The 16,703-nt window shown below is 39.6% G+C and overlaps 1 protein-coding gene and 1 long non-coding RNA gene across 2 annotated transcripts in view; both read left to right on the top strand.

The window, feature by feature from the left end:
* LOC117560734 overlaps positions 1-6,716 on the top strand; it is an 8,995-nt gene extending 2,279 nt beyond the window's left edge. Inside the window, exons 2-5 of the long non-coding RNA XR_004571231.1 lie at positions 1,461-1,641; positions 3,342-3,405; positions 3,931-4,030; positions 6,060-6,716. This is a non-coding gene — a long non-coding RNA (uncharacterized LOC117560734). The remainder of the gene's footprint in view (positions 1-1,460; positions 1,642-3,341; positions 3,406-3,930; positions 4,031-6,059) is intronic.
* A 2,643-nt stretch (positions 6,717-9,359) lies between these two features.
* adam12 (ADAM metallopeptidase domain 12) overlaps positions 9,360-16,703 on the top strand; it is a 91,641-nt gene continuing 84,297 nt past the window's right edge. The window contains exon 1 of the mRNA XM_034237681.1: positions 9,360-10,319. Within this exon, the coding sequence (XP_034093572.1) occupies positions 10,205-10,319 (115 nt within the window). The 5' untranslated portion in view covers positions 9,360-10,204. The remainder of the gene's footprint in view (positions 10,320-16,703) is intronic.

The following is a 16,703-nucleotide window of genomic DNA, read 5'->3' as shown; positions in this document are numbered from 1 at the left end:
CTCTCCAACGTGCCAGACGCCATCGAATGTGAGCATTTGCCCACTCAAGTCGGTTACGGCGACGAACCGGAGTCAGGTCGAGACCCCGATGAGGACGACGAGCATGCAGATGAGCTTCCCTGAGACGGTTTCTGACAGTTTGTGCAGAAATTCTTTGGTTATGCAAACCGATTGTTGCAGCAGCTGTCCGAGTGGCTGGTCTCAGACGATCTTGGAGGTGATGGTTACACGTGGTCTGCGGTTGTGAGGCCGGTTGGATGTACTGCCAAATTCTCTGAAACGCCTTTGGAGACGGCTTATGGTAGAGAAATGAACATTCAATTCACGGGCAACAGCTCTGGTGGACATTCCTGCTGTCAGCATGCCAATTGCACGCTCCCTCAAAACTTGCGACATCTGTGGCATTGTGCTGTGTGATAAAACTGAACATTTTTAGAGTGGCCTTTTATTGTGACTAGCCTAAGGCACACCTGTGCAATAATCATGCTGTCTAATCAGCATCTTGATATGCCACACCTGTGAGGTGGGATGGATTATCTCGGCAAAGGAGAAGTGCTCACTATCACAGATTTTTTCAGATTTGTGAACAATATTTGAGAGAAATGGTTATTTTGTGTATATAGAAAATGTTTTAGATCTTTGAGTTCATCTCATGAAAAATGGGAGCAAAAACAAAAGTGTTGCATTTATATTTTTGTTCAGTGTACTACATGAAATGGTTTCACAAAGTACACAACCAAGAATGATAACCTAAAGGTCATTTATGGAGTCAAGAAAATACCATGAAATTATGTTTAGTATTCTACACATTGCAACCACACAAGGTTTATGATCAGATGTGGAAAAGTGAATCTGCCATATGGAACCTTGAAACCCTCAGGAATGGTGCTTCAGACTATTTCAATTCAGGTTTACCACACAGAGAATCCTAATGCGTTTACTCTTGGATTAAACATTATCCGAACGGAAGTGGCATCTCTTGAGGGGTTGAATTTTAAACTTGGAGGGATTTTTTATTTTAGTTGGTTTTTGACACAGCCACTGCCAAGTAGAAGGGGAATGAAAAAACAATATTTGATAATTACAAGATTTTTCATTTTTTCTTCCACCTCTTTCCTATTTTAATTTAATTGTAATTATTACACAGTTGATGTAACAAGTTATATTCCAGCGTTGAGTGATCCACTGAGGTCTGTAAAGTATTCATATTCCCCCTGTGAGTAAAGCCCTCTTACCTTTATCCCCAGTAAAGCTGAGCATAATTGTATAACGCTGCCTCTACCTCTTAGCTTTTACAAGGCCGTGAAGAGGATTCTGCAAGGTTAAGGAATAGATTAGGGAAATGTTCAGATTCAATAAAGATTTGTCTTTCTCTTTCCACAGGATTAATGTCTATGAGTTGTTCTGTGTTCTTCACAATAGCAAGCAGCTTACTGTAGGTTTCCCTCTCCCTGTGTTAGGAGGCTTTGGAGCTCTTCAGGCCAGACTTCATCAGCCGATCTCAAGGTCGGGTGAGGAGGTTAGAGCGGAGGGTTTCAAAAAGGAGATTGCTGCAGGACTCCAATCCAGACGTGGTGCAGGGCCTCAGGGAGGAACGAGACAAACAGAAGAGAAACTGCACCACACCGGATCCACTTAGTGGTAAGTGCAGCTGAATAACTCTGCCTGGAGCCTGGAAAAACAAAAGTACAATTTCATATCTCTACAAACAATCAGGATAGATCATATGATAGAAGATCATGGGAGTTGTGGAGGAGTAAGTGTGGCATTCAACCTATAGGGATGTCACCCAGCAATTCACAGTCTAGCTCTCTCCCAAGAGTCAGTCCAGAGCTAGTCCTCCTCTTCGACACCGATCTGTTACGATGTTTCATCGGTCGCTACCTCGCTTCTGTAGGGCTTTTACACATTCATCGAATCCTTGAAATGTGGCAAGGAAAGCTACTTTATATGTGTTTTTATATGACTTTCTTTGCTGAATAGATTACACTGGGAAATAAGTAAATAAGTAGCTGGTGGTCATGTCGAATCATGCTGGCTTTTTAAGGGAACCATGGAGTTTCTCTCAAAAAAATCACAATACAATCAATAACCTCAGCTGGCCTCGAAAAATAGCTGCTTTTTTACAGTATATTGTTCTCCTTCTAGACTAGAGTCATGACAATTATCCAACTTTGCTCTCTGCTGGCTATTACCTAGTATTGCACATCAGTTACAGCATTTGATTTCTCTAAGGCTCTGTATGCAGGGAATACACAAGTTGAGACTAGAGGTGTCTAAAATGTGGGGTTTTGTTTTCTCTTTGTTCCAACTTTTATATCATACCAGGAATGGAAAAAGGTGAAAATACAACAACAAAGTGTTTTTCATATAGGAAACAGCATACACATACTTTTACAAATAATAACAAAAGTGACCTCAAACTGACAATAGGGACCCACGTAGAGGAATAATTACATGTCGAGTCTAAATCGGCGTTTGTCAAAATAGTTTATGTGCAGGGTATTATATATTAAGAGTAAACACACAAGAGTATTTTTCTTCTTCTCAGCCTGAAGCTGTCAGACTTATAAACTCTAACAAGGCTTTTGTTCAGTTGAAATGAATGCACAGCACATCCAACATTTCCTACATTAGTTTTAACTTAAATGTTTGATTCTCTGTCTTTGAGAAAATATGTGATTTTAAAAGCCTGATATGGAATTGATTATCTACATAGTCTCTCTGAATTTTATTAAATGCTTTTTTGGTTATGAACCCTTTTTGTACACATTCATCACAGCAGATTGTTTTTCACAGCAATCTTCTTTGCAGGAAATCCAACCCGACTCCTGACCGCTTAACGCTTGAGTAAAATATTATTAAAGTAGGGGGGCATAACACATTTCAGATAACTGAAAGTTTTGGAAGGTCATGGAGGAGTCATGGAAAGAAGAGCCTTGAAACGCTCACGCTGATGTCTGACTGAAGTCTGAAGTCTAATTATGAACAAAGAGTCTGGATCCTGTTAACCTAAGCAGCAAAACTCACTGCAGCTCAATCTGTGAGAGACAGAAAACTCACATTTAATACCACTGGCTATTGATGGTTGTGAAATGGATACGTCTTCATGTGTTTGTGTGTGTGTGGAGGGGGGTGCTAATGCTCAAAGGTGTCTGAATAAGAGGGATCAGACAGTCCTCAGTGCTCATTAACATATTATTCAAGCTTCATTTACATATTAATTCTTATTTGGTGTGTGTGTGTGTGTGTGTGTGTGTGTGTGTGTGTGTGTGTGTGTGTGTGTGTGTGTGTGTGTGTGTGTGTGTGTGTGTGTGTGTGTGTGTGTGTGTGTGTCCTAGATAACCTTTTCAAGCCTAGAGAGAGGTCTATATCAGGCAGAGAGATGCAGCTGAGGTCCAGACGGTGAGTTCTCCAGACTAAACCCACGTCAGACGATGTCACTCCGTCTCTCTTTGTTTTCTTTATTTAGCACAATCCTTCCAAAGCTCGTTTGTCATATCTGCCATGCGCAAACACAGCGCACACTAACACACTCTCACTCTGTATATGGAAACAATAGTTTTTTGATGCCCAAATGTCTTGACAGGAGATATGAACTAGCCTCTGTATACCTTATCTCTTTCCCCCTTTTTTCTGGACTTATCTGGAAAGGCACACCTGATCAGATGATGGCTGCCCATTGTAATTTTTTTTTAAAGAGACACTATCTGACTTGGAGGATCTCCTAACAAATTGGCTGGAGTTGTGGGAGTGAAAAAGGAGTCTGTGTGAGACCTGTTTATCAGTGGATCCAGGTTTGTGCCGGCTGTGGTCTCACTAGATAATACTTTGTCTGTAGCCAATCTGTTGGCATAGCTCAACCACCTTCAGACTTCTGATAGCATATTCCCCTGTCCTGTATGAATTTACCTTTTTGTGTGTCTGTAGGATTTACAAAAAGCTACCAGAGGTGACAAAGAAAAAAGAGGAGGAGAAGAAGAGGACCATATCACAAACCAACAGATTGCGAGCGGACATCTTTAAAAAGGTAGAGTTGGGGTTTAAATGTGTTACAAAATTAACCCAAAACATAAAATGTGTCCGATTCTACAATTCTCATTCAGAGAAATAAAAAACATAAACAGTACTGCAACAAAATTACCTTAAAATCCCCAAAACTGACACTGTAACACTTGCTTGAAATGTGTTTCTGAAGATATGGAGCAGAGTCTCATTTTCAAGTTGAATGATTTTTTTTTAAGAAATAGTGTTGATGAGGAGATTTTCTATGGAGCTGTAAAATGTTTTCACTGTATTTAAGTCACACTCAGTAACCCAGAATGTGCACTACATAGACATCTTATTAATGTGGGTAGGGATAAGAAATGTTCAAAGTAGAAGTCTGCACAGTATATTTTAATGCAACAATATCTTAACGTACCTAGTGTGTCGTCATATGTTTCTGATTTGATATTTATACAAAACACATCAATCCAACATATAAAGAAGAGCATACGGGACAGACAAGACATGAAAAATGAAACAGTAAAATATTAAAATACAAAATAACATAATTTAAAACTAGATTAAAACTAAATTGTTCAACATTATCACGCCTAAATATAACAAATCAGTATTAGGCTTTATGTTGGTTTGAACAAAGGTTTCATAGTGATTTAGTTTTTGAGTTGTAATAATGAATGTATACATGAGTATGAATGAAGACTGGATAAAATGACTCATAGTTTGAAAATCATCCAACAGAGGGCACTGTTTGACTGCAAAAGTCAGATCCATGGTCATTGGTCAAACTACAAATTAAACATTACAAAATGCACATTTAATATTTATGTCCATTACTTTTCCTTATATATATATAACATGCAGTTATTTCTGACTTTTCAGGTTTAGTGTTTTCTTCAAAATCAGATTAGAAAACCCTAGAGAACCTCCTAATAATTCATGCCAAATTGAAACCCTTACTTCATCACAACTAAACCCATTTCAGTCATTATGCTACGCTGTGGTCTTGGCTTTCACTGTACATTAAAAACACATAACTTAATTAAATGTAACGGATTTTAGACCCTGCTGACGTAATGCCTAGGACTTGCTTAACTATAAGAGGCAGAATCCACATCCTCACAATGAGGGGCATGTGGCAAATTAGTGATATATATTTAGGACATGAAGCATCAGACAAATCAATTCTTCAGCTTCACATGTGGGTGAGCCATCACTCATCTCCCATAATACCCTTATCCCAAACAATATATTTGCTGTCAGGTGAGATGGTAAAAGTGTGAAGAGATGTCTCCAATCGTTTACAGATAATTACACTATCATGGCAGCTTCAGGTTTGAGAGAGAAAGTGTGTGTGTGTGTGTTTTTTACCAATATGTTTTTCAGGGTAATCTCAAAATGATTGTCTTCTCTCTCGTTTTGCCAACCCTTACATAAACTGGGAACCGTTTTGCCTCGGGACCTCCAACAACACTCATTTTAAACACTGTACGACAGTAAATCAACTCTGTGGTTTACTGACACAACCAGCAATTATAGGGCACAGTGTGACGTCAAATGGCTCTGTGAGAGAACATTTTGTATTTCTCAAGGAAATGGAGCCGACTGCAACCATGCCAGCGTGACCTTGCCACCTCTCAAATGAAGCTATTAGCCGGGCACACCCGCAGTGAGATTGGGGGGAAAAAAGAAGTGTGTTCCACCACGATAAACGCCAAGTCGTGTGTGTGCTTCACAGGCGTCATTCTTGTCAGAAAGTCTGCAGCAGGGAGACAGGTTGAGCCCAGAATAGAGTCACACAGGGGTCTGATAGTGAGAGAGGTATAGGGTGGGTGGTTTTAAACGCTGGCTGAAATGAAATTCCTACTGTTGGGTTGTGCTGTGAGAGGAGGGTGAATGAATAGCAGTGTATTTGGACAGATAGCAAACTAGAATGATTCCATCCTTTCCTGTTTGATGCAGAGCTGCCCTTAAGAGACTGGGGGAAAGCAGGTCTGAAAGCAGATACATTTTTGGAAAGTTATTGATTACATTGTTTTTCAATTTTTTTGCAGAGACTTCTGGACCAGATACTGCAAAGATAAATTAGAGAAACCAGGAGGTGAAACTGTGTTAATTCACTGACCATTCTGGCTCTGATGTAAATTAAATAGGAATGTATTTAATTCAGTCAATCTTCTATGCAAATCATTTCCATGCCTTGGCATATATTCATTTTATTAAGGCTTGATATATATTAAATATCATGTTCAATCTTTACTTATTCTATCCTGACTGCTTAACAGTTAGAATGAATACAAAATCAGAAACACAAATTGGATTTTGCAGAACAAGACGATGAAGTTATGACGGTGACAAAAACACACATTTTGAGTAATTTTTCATTATTTTCCAACTGTGTAATCTTATTTGATATGTTCCAGAGAAGACACAATTCAATCTATGCCACAATGGCAAGGACAAATAAGCATTTTCTTACCCATATTAAACTGTATGGTATTCTGTATATACAAATTGTATATGATGTTCAATATAAATAACAATTGTTGTTGTGTGCAGACATTGACAAAACCTAAACTTCTGACACCAACACACACAAATGAGAATTAGGTTTACAGTTTTATATGTTGAAAAAATGCAATTATACCTTTCTTTACTGTTTAAATGAATGCCCAATGATTAAAAGCAATAGAGGCAAATCTTGGCTCATACCCTTTCTACTGTTTGTATTCCTTATCTACGATATCATGTTGCTCTAATGTATCTCAAGAATGAAATAAAAGCATTCCAAGGACATTCTGTGTAGGCATAGTGTTATTTTCCAGGAAATTAAGATTCTGCTTGGAGCCCAGCACCTTGACTATCATTGGTACGGTGCTCTGGGTGTGTAAAGTTGGAGAGGGGTCAACCATGTTGCGTCATTGGCTTCACGTCTGCCTCGAGGCCTGTGGATCCTCCCATCCGGAACACTGGAATTCCAAGCTAATCGAAGTCAGGAGACTCGCTACGCTGGTGAAAGGGAGCTTTTGTCATAGAGCTCCAAACCAGAGATGACATTGTAATAAGAGAGGCGACTACTGAGCACAGCCTGTGACTGCAGTCCGCATATAGCCCGTAAAGGTGACTGACATCTCTGTGGAACTGAGCCTGCTGGGCTAAGGAGGGAACAGGGGAAGGACATGTGCTGCAGGTCTCAGACCACCGCGCTGTATTAATGCATGCTGTATCTGAAGTTGACTTCTTAAGAGTAAATACTGACCGTGTTTAAAAACCAAACAAAATGCAAGGTTTAATGTCATACTTTACTTTTAGCTACTTTAGTTCAATCTCTTCTACTATGAAAACAACACATTGAAAAACAGTTAGTAACGTATCAGCAGTAGAAAGATATACAGTATCTAAAGACTATATAATAGCAATAATAAGTTAGAAAAACACAATTAACTTGCTACTGACAAAATGTAAACAAAGGATACTGTATACATTATACAAGTGTGTAATGTAATTGCAGTTTTTAACAGATGGATCGATTTGGGCCCATAGCAAGGAAGGAACATTATGTATTAAACAGTATCAATCTATCAGCAAAGTCAGTTTCCACTGACATGACTGATGGCTGCATGACCAGCAAGACAATTTAAAATAGTAATCAAGTGCTCTGCTGCCATGTGGGCTGGTTCTGGACGATGAGCAGAGACTGACAGGCAGCTGTATACGAGGAGAAGGGCTCCTGTCAGTCTGCCTCCCGCTCTCTGAGGCATCATGTGTCTGCATGTCACATTGCTATCTCCGCATAATGTGGACTGTGTACTCTGAGGCCCTTTGCTTAGCCTTGACTGACTTGCATGCCCTGAAGGAACAGCTGATATGTCTGTCTTAGAAAGGATACACTAGATGAGATGTATAGGGCTAATTGTGTACAGTGAAGCAGAAACACTGACAAAGAGTGGTTTGCCATTAGTCATTTCATTGGCACCCATCTTTTCTGGGTTAGGGTTAGTTTGGCGTCATTGCCATCGTTTCCAGCAGTGTCTCCGTTATATTTATTTTAATCTTTAACATCTAAGATAAATGTGCCTTGAAAGTTGTCTTATCACTAAAGAAAATGGTGAGCAAGAGGGAGGAGGAGATGGAGGTGTCATCCAAAACAGAATCAACTCAAAAGTTACAACAGAAAGCAGAGGGGAACACATTTAATATATCCTTTTCAAAGAGAAAGTTAGGATGGACACCAGACTCTGGCATATAACTTAAAGTCAGCTCTGGCTAATCAAATATTTTTTAAAGATTGAAGGATGAGCCATCCTCATCCCAGGGGTATTTTAAAGTGAAGGACAACTTCCTATTTTGATGGACTGAATATTTTTCACATACAATATTCTCACACTGAAATTGAATCATGAAGGTCTTTATTATATCTCAAGATAACAAACCTCAACCAAAACAAACACACTTTGTACAGGCATTTTAGAAATAAACTAAATTGGGAACTGAGGGTTCAACAGGTTAGAAGCTTACCAATTTTTCAAATGTCAACTTGTAATACCATCAGCGTACATGCATATATTATATTCTGCACAACTCATCATGATGTCCATTACATTACATGTAATTTGTTAGACGATTTTATCCAAAGCAACTTATTCAGTACTGTGGAAAATCCCCACAGGTGCAATTTGGGGTGAAGTGTCTTGCCCAGGGACACAACGACATGCTGCAGTGGGACTCAAAAGTCCTATCCCCTGATTTTAAGTCCAGCACACTACCTTGTTCAGAAAAGTGCATACCAAGAGAAGAAGCATAGTCAAAGCAGGTGATCACATGGGGAAGTGCTATGTTTTTGGAAATGTCCTTCCTTCCTTGTTATAGAGCATCTTTAGTTTTAAAGTTGAGTTCTGAGGTATAAAAAGAAGAAGAAGAAAAACAACATTGACAAAAAATGTTCATGAGTAAAATTTGATTTAAAAAAACTGCTTCTGAAAGGAAATGATTGTGTCTCATAGTTTCTAAATATGTTCCTTACATAGCTTCCTGGATCACACAAACTTGAATGTTCTACTAAACAACATAAATAATTATATTTAATTTTGAAATGCAGGCATCCCTCATGGTAGGGATTGTTAACATTATGTATACAGTATGTAATGTTGTAAATAATTTGTAAATGAATGTTTAATTGTTCAAATGTATTTAATGATGTCAATAAGTTCGATTTTAGTTTTCTCTTCCATTTGTGCATTTGATATATTTTTCCTGTAGGTCTACGTATTTTGTTTCTCATGTTAATGCACTGCTTTTCAATAAAGTTGTAATTTGAAGTATTTAGCTAGCCACCGCCAAAGGCTACGGCGAAACGCATGCACTACAACCGTTCTCTGTTCGCTTCACAAACTTCAGGCTGCAAACAACTATAAGTTAGCTAACTAGAGTTTCTAGCTTTTTACACATCATTTTTTACTTGCTGCCAAGCAGTGGGCTGCATCTCTAAAGCTATTTTTTTTTATCAAACAGACGTTTATGTCTACACTTTGTGAAGGACGAATTGCCGTGACTACGCTGTCAGCTAATGCTAACGGTAAAGGTAAAGACGTGTTTTGGCTTAACTAGCTAACTTGAGGTACTCTCTGGAAATATTGTACGTCAACATCTAATATTTTTACATAATTTGATAGGTACATACCTAAAGCTTCTTGGCGTACCTTAGTCTGTGTTTTATTAAAAAAAAAAAAAATTAGCTTGCGCAAAGTTGGTGATTTTTTTAGGCTAAATAGTTTACATTCAGTCGTTGGTGTGGTCCGGCTCTAGGACCCAGCGGAGCCTGAAGCGCACATGGCAGAGTGGCTGCTCCGGTCCTTGAGGAGATGGCGAGTCCGCTCCAACAGCCTCTCATTCTGCCTCCTCTCTCGCTCCTTGCCATACCTCTACCACATGAGCAACATTGGAATAACACATGTATTTGTACGTTTTCCCCACCGGTTGTTCCACTTTAAACGTGGGTGTAGGAATGAAAAGTTTTTGACAGCTTCTTTCCTGGAGTGACAGACTACCACACCTTCCTGGAGGTTTAGCCCCCGCCACACCACAGTGAACTACATTGGCCGCTACCTGTCACCTGTTTGAAGTGTTGGTCGTGCTGCTTTTATAACGCGGTGTGACCGGAGCGCTTTCCCCCGGTTTCACCTCACTGAGCCCGGGCATCATGAGAACCTGGAGGCGGCGGAAGAACTTTGCCTTTGTGCTCTTCGCTCTCCACGTCTGGTGCCTGTCCACGGCGAAGGAATATACTGACAGCAAGCTTAACAATACACAGGAGGGTGAGTAGACAACCTACAATTCTGTCTTAAGTCATTATGCTTATTTCCATGTAGTGCTGCAGATGTAAAGCCACAGTCTGGTCCATTGAACATGATTTTAGAGTGTGTTTGGAGTGCATTTATGTTACACGAGGATACAGTCAGTGCAAGAAGCTTGTTGTTACCAGTAGGGTTTACCTTGTTGTTGTTTATATGCATTTGTATGTAAATGACTGAGCTTTTTTTAAACATTTGATTGTACACCTAAAATACAAATACCACGTACAGACGAGTTTGACATGTATCTTCTCATTCAGCCCTTTGTAAATCTCTGGCTATGCATTTTACATTTGGGAAATGCAGAGTGTGTCTTTTTTTAGATCCATCATTCTGCTCCGATGGAACAATACAGGGAAGTTTTGGGATAGACAGATGAGTCTTACATCCAGGAGGATACAGCTTTATCTTTAGGCTGTAAACATGAACCAAACAGGATGTTATTATTGTTCAGCAGCAAACTTAATCTGCTGAATGAATGAGACAGTGATAATCGGGTATTGTATTTTTGGAGCAGAGCACGAGGCAGGATATCATTTTTAATTTTTGTGTCTTAGTTTGTTGTGTGTGTGGCTGTGCATGTAGTACCAAGACAAAACAAGAAGGATACAAACCGAAACATACATCCTGACAGAATCCCCCCCTTGTGAACCAAAGCTATATTCTCTGTGGTTAAAATGTTGTTGGGCTGCCACTTTGTTTTTGAGGATCAAGCATGCTCCAGTTAAACCCCGAGCCTGTTTTTCAGGCCTCAGGCTCGAAAATGACATTCCCAGAACAAATGACTATATCTTCACTTCTAAAAAGGGTAAATTAATCATCTTTTTTCTCAAAGCGATGATAAACCTGTGAATTGGATGTAGAAAAGTCAGAATCAATATAGAATCTTTTTATTTTAAAGTAAATTCAGATTGAACATAGTCCCCCAGTACCAGGGGCATGGGGCTTAAAAAAAGGTTGAACAAAAACTACAGTAAATGTAATTTTGATAAACTTATTCTCACATTTTAGGAGATAAAACAAACAAAAACAACATACAATAGGTCTGTTTTCTTCTGAAACAATATTGTATTTCAAAATTAGAGAGGCCACTTATGGTGCTAAGAAAAGAAGATACAAAAAAGTCCACTGTATGATACAAATAGAAGTTTGAGTCTTGTCTTAATAATTTAGTTTTTACTCCATCTTGCAAAAGTTAAATACAATGCAGCATGTGGAACACAGACTGCTCATTGTTCATGACTTGTTTTTTTTTAACAAACATGAATCCTGAGCATGAATAATATAAAGCCCCAAAGTATAAAGCTTCTCTGAAAATTACCCAGGCTGGCAGAGAAATAGAGAGATGTAGTTCAGGAGATGTTTACCAGTCATTAGAGCTATCACTCAGAGGCTGAGCTGATGTATGACTGCAGGGAGTAAAAATAGTTTTAAGGAGTTGTGTGGGTATTGAAATGGGGCAGCAGTACATACATACCACGTCTTTGATGTCAGCAGGATACTGACTGCAGCTCAGCTCTGAAATGTTTGTCATGGCTTCCTTCCACCTGAGTGAAGACTGCACTACCATGTCTTCCTCATACTGAAGTTTTTGGGACAGACTGAAGCTGGAAAAGGGTTTTCTTTGAGGCCCTGCAATTTTCAGAAAACTTTGTTCGGATTGATTGGATGGGTAAATGTTGGATTTTGACACAGGACTGCTGTTCGCTTTCCATTTCCTACTGACAGTGCCATTGATTTCTTTTAGCCGTGACAATAGTTCCCAAAACCTCAACCAGTGGGTCATATTAACCTAAACCATGATCTTTTCCTTTTCAAATTAGTTGTTGAGCTTAAACAATAATTAAAGTAATACATAGAAGGTTTAGATGAAAGCTACATTTTCATAAGAAGGGAAAAAAAGATGCATGGGAGTAATAGGCACATCCGGATGTATGTTTAGTGTAAAGTGACTTGTTTAGCCAAAATCAACAGTGGCCTATATTCAGTACTACTGGTCTCAAAGATTTGTGATGAGTGGCCTGCTGGAAACAGCCAAACTTGGGCTAATGCCATGAGTTGACACTTGCCCAGAACTAGCTTGATTGCTGCTTACATTAACAGTTTCTCAGCCTAAATTAGCCAAAGTCCACACCCCCCAAAAACATGGCCAAATCTGTCAGTCATATATGGACCAGAGCCGACACTAATTCCTCCGTCGCCAGAACACTTCTAGCTGTGCCAACACTCGGATGCAATCGTCTACCTGGATACATTTAAAAAAAACTGTGTTAGGTTAGAGGATTTTTACAAGAAACATTCAATAGGTGGAAACACTGTGGAAGTCACAAGTACTCTTTAAGTAGGAACATGAAATCACAAAGCATTGAGTCAATTGTTAAATACAACAAAGGAAAGCAAGGCTATTAACAAAATGTGCTTAACAACATTTCCCTCTGTCATATTGTCCGCTCCCTATTGCCAAAAGAAAATGAGTCCTTGTCAAAACCAACCTTTCCTTCCAACATCAGAAAGAAAACGTGAGTTTCAGAATAGCAACACATTTCTCGTTAAAAGCTGAGTTAAAAAAAACACCTCTTATAATTAAATTTAAGGAAAAACAGTCTGTGAAAGAATCCACAAAGTTAAAGTCGAGTGATCAGTTGTTAAATTGGCTGGCTGCTCATTGGCTTTCAAAAAAAAAGAAGCTAAAAAAAAAAAAGCTAAAAGCAAAAATAAGTCCCATAAGGGAGAGAATCAAGAGGACTGTTTACAAATCTTTGATGAATTGCTCTCTCTTTGTCTCTTCTCTGCATATCAACAGTTTTTCTGAGGGACTAATGCTTTTTTTGTTCTGGGAAGAGGGAACTCAATAAATAATTAGAGGCAGAATCAAATGACCTGAATTAGATTTCTGGTCAAACCGCTGCTTCAGACAAAATTAATTAGAAAGATTAGAATGTGTGTCTAAACAAACTTGCAGATAGGAGAGTTAAACCTGCCCTGAGCACTCTGAAACACGTAGAAGTTCACACACGGGTGCATAGTCCACTTTTCAGCACATATTTCTGGGATGTAACTCACAGCCATTCTCCAGTCTGTGGGAGAGCTCTGATGTATGGCACCCATCCAGGTTAAAACAACCCTTCCCCGCTAAAGCCATTTAGGAAATAGCCTCATCCTGGTCTGTCTTTAAAACCCTATAGGGTTGGCTGTCGCTTGACATTTTGAGGGCAGGCTGGCATTGATTTGTTGGCTATGAGGGAACGACACAGTTAGGAACGTCTCCCTCTGTTAGGCATCATTGGTCATTAAATCCGTCAGTATGATTTAGCTTCCTCCTGCTCCACACGTGCTGCTCTGCCCGAGGATGACGGGATCACCGATATAGTGGATAAGCCGATGTAATTTGATGGCAACATAACACAGAAACCAGGGGCATGTACAATTCAGATGCAAACAGCTTTTTGATAATCTGAGAAACTAACATGCACACATGGAATATTGCTTTCAGCTATTCCAGATGTCATGAGTGAGAAAAAGGGAAGATGAGACAGAGGGGGAATAAATCAAATGTGGGTTATGTTCGTGAAACTGTGAGAAATCTGGTGTTGGACAACAACAGAGCTGCAGACCACCACCTGCAGAGTCCTGACACAGAATCCATCATGGGTGTGATGCAGAAAGATGCATTGCATTTCCCCTTCATCTGCATCAAAAGAGACAAAGAGAAAGGCGTGAAGGCAGACACCTACCTCTCTCATCCATTAACTGACAATTTTCTATGAAATGGAAAGGAATATTACTTTTTTGTGGAGCGACGAGAGAATAAGAAAGGAATAATGAATAGATGCAAAGCAGGAAGGGAACATGAAGTCGCTGCTGTCAGAACATATCTGTGAACAGCATGCGTTGAGATTTATGCTCGAAAGCAGATACATTGGATTTACGGGAGGTGCAGTCGTCAATACTCACTGTAAAATGAATGAGAGCCAGAGGTATAATAGAAGAAATACAAAAAACAAAAAAGAGCTTGCAAACTAATTCTTTAGAGCAGCGGCTGCTTGTTTGTTTCTTTTTCCGTTGACAGAGCACCCTTCTCAATAAATATTAGGTTTAGCTTGGATGAGGACAGTAGTGATGTGTCGGTCGCGAACGAGCCGGCTCAAAGAGCCGGCTCTTTTAAGTGAACGACGGGAGCCGGCTCGCGCCCGCGAACGAGCCGGTTTTTGTTTTTGTTTTTGCGGAGGGATCTAGATCGGCATGAAGGCACATTATACAATGTGCACATCATTCCGCTTATTATGGCCACATTCTCAACAAAGTAACGACATGACTCCCAATATTAATTGAAATGCTTTTATGGATTTAGAAAATGATTTTATTGATTTAAAAAATAGTTGTATTGATTTAAATTGACATGCATCCGCTAAGAAAAATAGTCCGTTGTTACCGTTTTGAACTAGCGTAGCAACGGCAGGAACTGCTTCGATAGTGTTTTTGAGGAGCTTTTTGATTACAGATTTGAAAACATCGTTGCTTGCTTTAAAAGTAGCACAATTCATGATGTCAAACCTCGGAAAGTATCTAGATATCCATGCCCTAATGGTGCCAAAGTAACTGCACACTGAATATGTGTCGCAGGTTTGATGTCTGGACCGCTGCGTAAAAAGGAGGGTTTCTGCCCCGTTACTTCTCTTCTTACTTCTATAAGAATAAAACACGGAGGAGGGAGATCTCTTTTTCTCCCCCTCTTCTGACAGCCCAGCAGCTGATCTCAGAGCACGCTCCCCTCTCCTGCAGGGAGGCGTGGTCAGCTGCAGCTCACAGAATCAGCCCCTGCAAAAACAGCGCTGGAAAGAGCAAATAGAGCGAAATGAGGCATGGCTAAAATGCAGGATCTACTGCTACTACTACTCAAAGGATGTGTTGAATAATTTAAGTGATATATGTGTACACATATACATCATTCATTAGTCAAAACAGGGCTACATTTGATTTAATTAAAAGGTATAATATGTGGTAAACTGAAGAGCCGTTTGGGAGCCGAAAGAGCCGGCTCTTCTTGGTGAGCCGAGCCAAATGATCCGGCTCACCAAGAAGAGCCGGAATTCCCATCACTAGAGGACAGAAGGAAAAAGTGAACTGATGCAACAGCAACATGATTCTGGTTTGAGACTCACGCAGTTACACAGCAGACTACATCAATAATTTCACAACAGAAAGGTCATCACACCCCTCTGTCAGTTTATTTACTGTGAGACATCGCTTATTGGAGTCAAGCCATGGTCTCAAACCGTCAGCCTTCATATATGCTTTATATGAAGTGAACATTTTTTGTTAAGAAAGACCTCTAAGGCGGAGGTTGGTTCTGGTTCACTCTAGGGTTGAACGATTAATCGATTTTAAATCGAAATCGCGATTTGTAATGATGCTATTATCAAATCGCAAAGCCTGCGATTTTATTTAACATTTTTATATATTTATTTTTTACATTTTTATTTTTTTGTTCTTGTGTGTCAGTCATCCACACCAATCAGAACTGCTGTGCTCCACATGTACCAGCCATTGTTAACCAATCAGAAGTGGCCCATGATAGAAGGTGATAGACAGATTGATCCATTGGGCTGCGGGGGTGCTAGAGATGGGAGCATGTTGATGCGAACCTCCTAGCCGGAGATATGGCCGCATTTTACAATAAACTTCCGTTGGGTCGCTTAAAAACAAATATCGCAAATCGAATCGTAATATTTGTCAGAAAAATCGCAATTAGATTTTTTCCCAAAATCGTGCAGCCCTACTTTTCTACGCTCACAGAATTGTGCGACCTTTTGATCTTTATGTGTGTGTGTGAGTCCATGTGTATGCGTGTTCCTATATGAATCACCTATAAGGACATAAATACAAACTAGACTAACAGTTCTGTGAAGCTGTGCTTATGAACACTGGTCCTTTGAGCTAAATGCTAATGTGAGCATGTTGACATGATCACAATGACTTTGATAAGATGCTGATAATTAGGTATAATCAGGGTCGCCTTAATGCACGGGCTGACCTGGGCTGAAGCCCAGGGGCCTACGGAGATTGGGGGCCTATCATGAGCCAATAAAAATAAAAATAAATTACACATTTTTATTTTTATTTCGGGTGTTTTAATTTTTATTTTAAATAAACAAAGTCTTGGTCTTTCAGAATATGAAACTTTTATTTCCAAAATCACACGGTAAATACATTTTTGAAGCTTGTAAAGGGAAGATGACAGCTCTCCCTCGCCACTCTGCTCTTCCGCAGCGCCGTTTCCCTCCCTCCGCTAAAATTATGAATGTAAGGCGTATAGTAATCATAGATAACATGGCAGGGTCCGTTATA

The sequence above is a fragment of the Gymnodraco acuticeps genome, unplaced genomic scaffold (genome assembly GCF_902827175.1).
Source record: "Gymnodraco acuticeps unplaced genomic scaffold, fGymAcu1.1, whole genome shotgun sequence".
Taxonomy (NCBI): domain Eukaryota; kingdom Metazoa; phylum Chordata; class Actinopteri; order Perciformes; family Bathydraconidae; genus Gymnodraco; species Gymnodraco acuticeps.
Note: the sequence above shows the minus strand (reverse complement) of the source record. Positions and strands in the feature narration are given on the sequence as shown.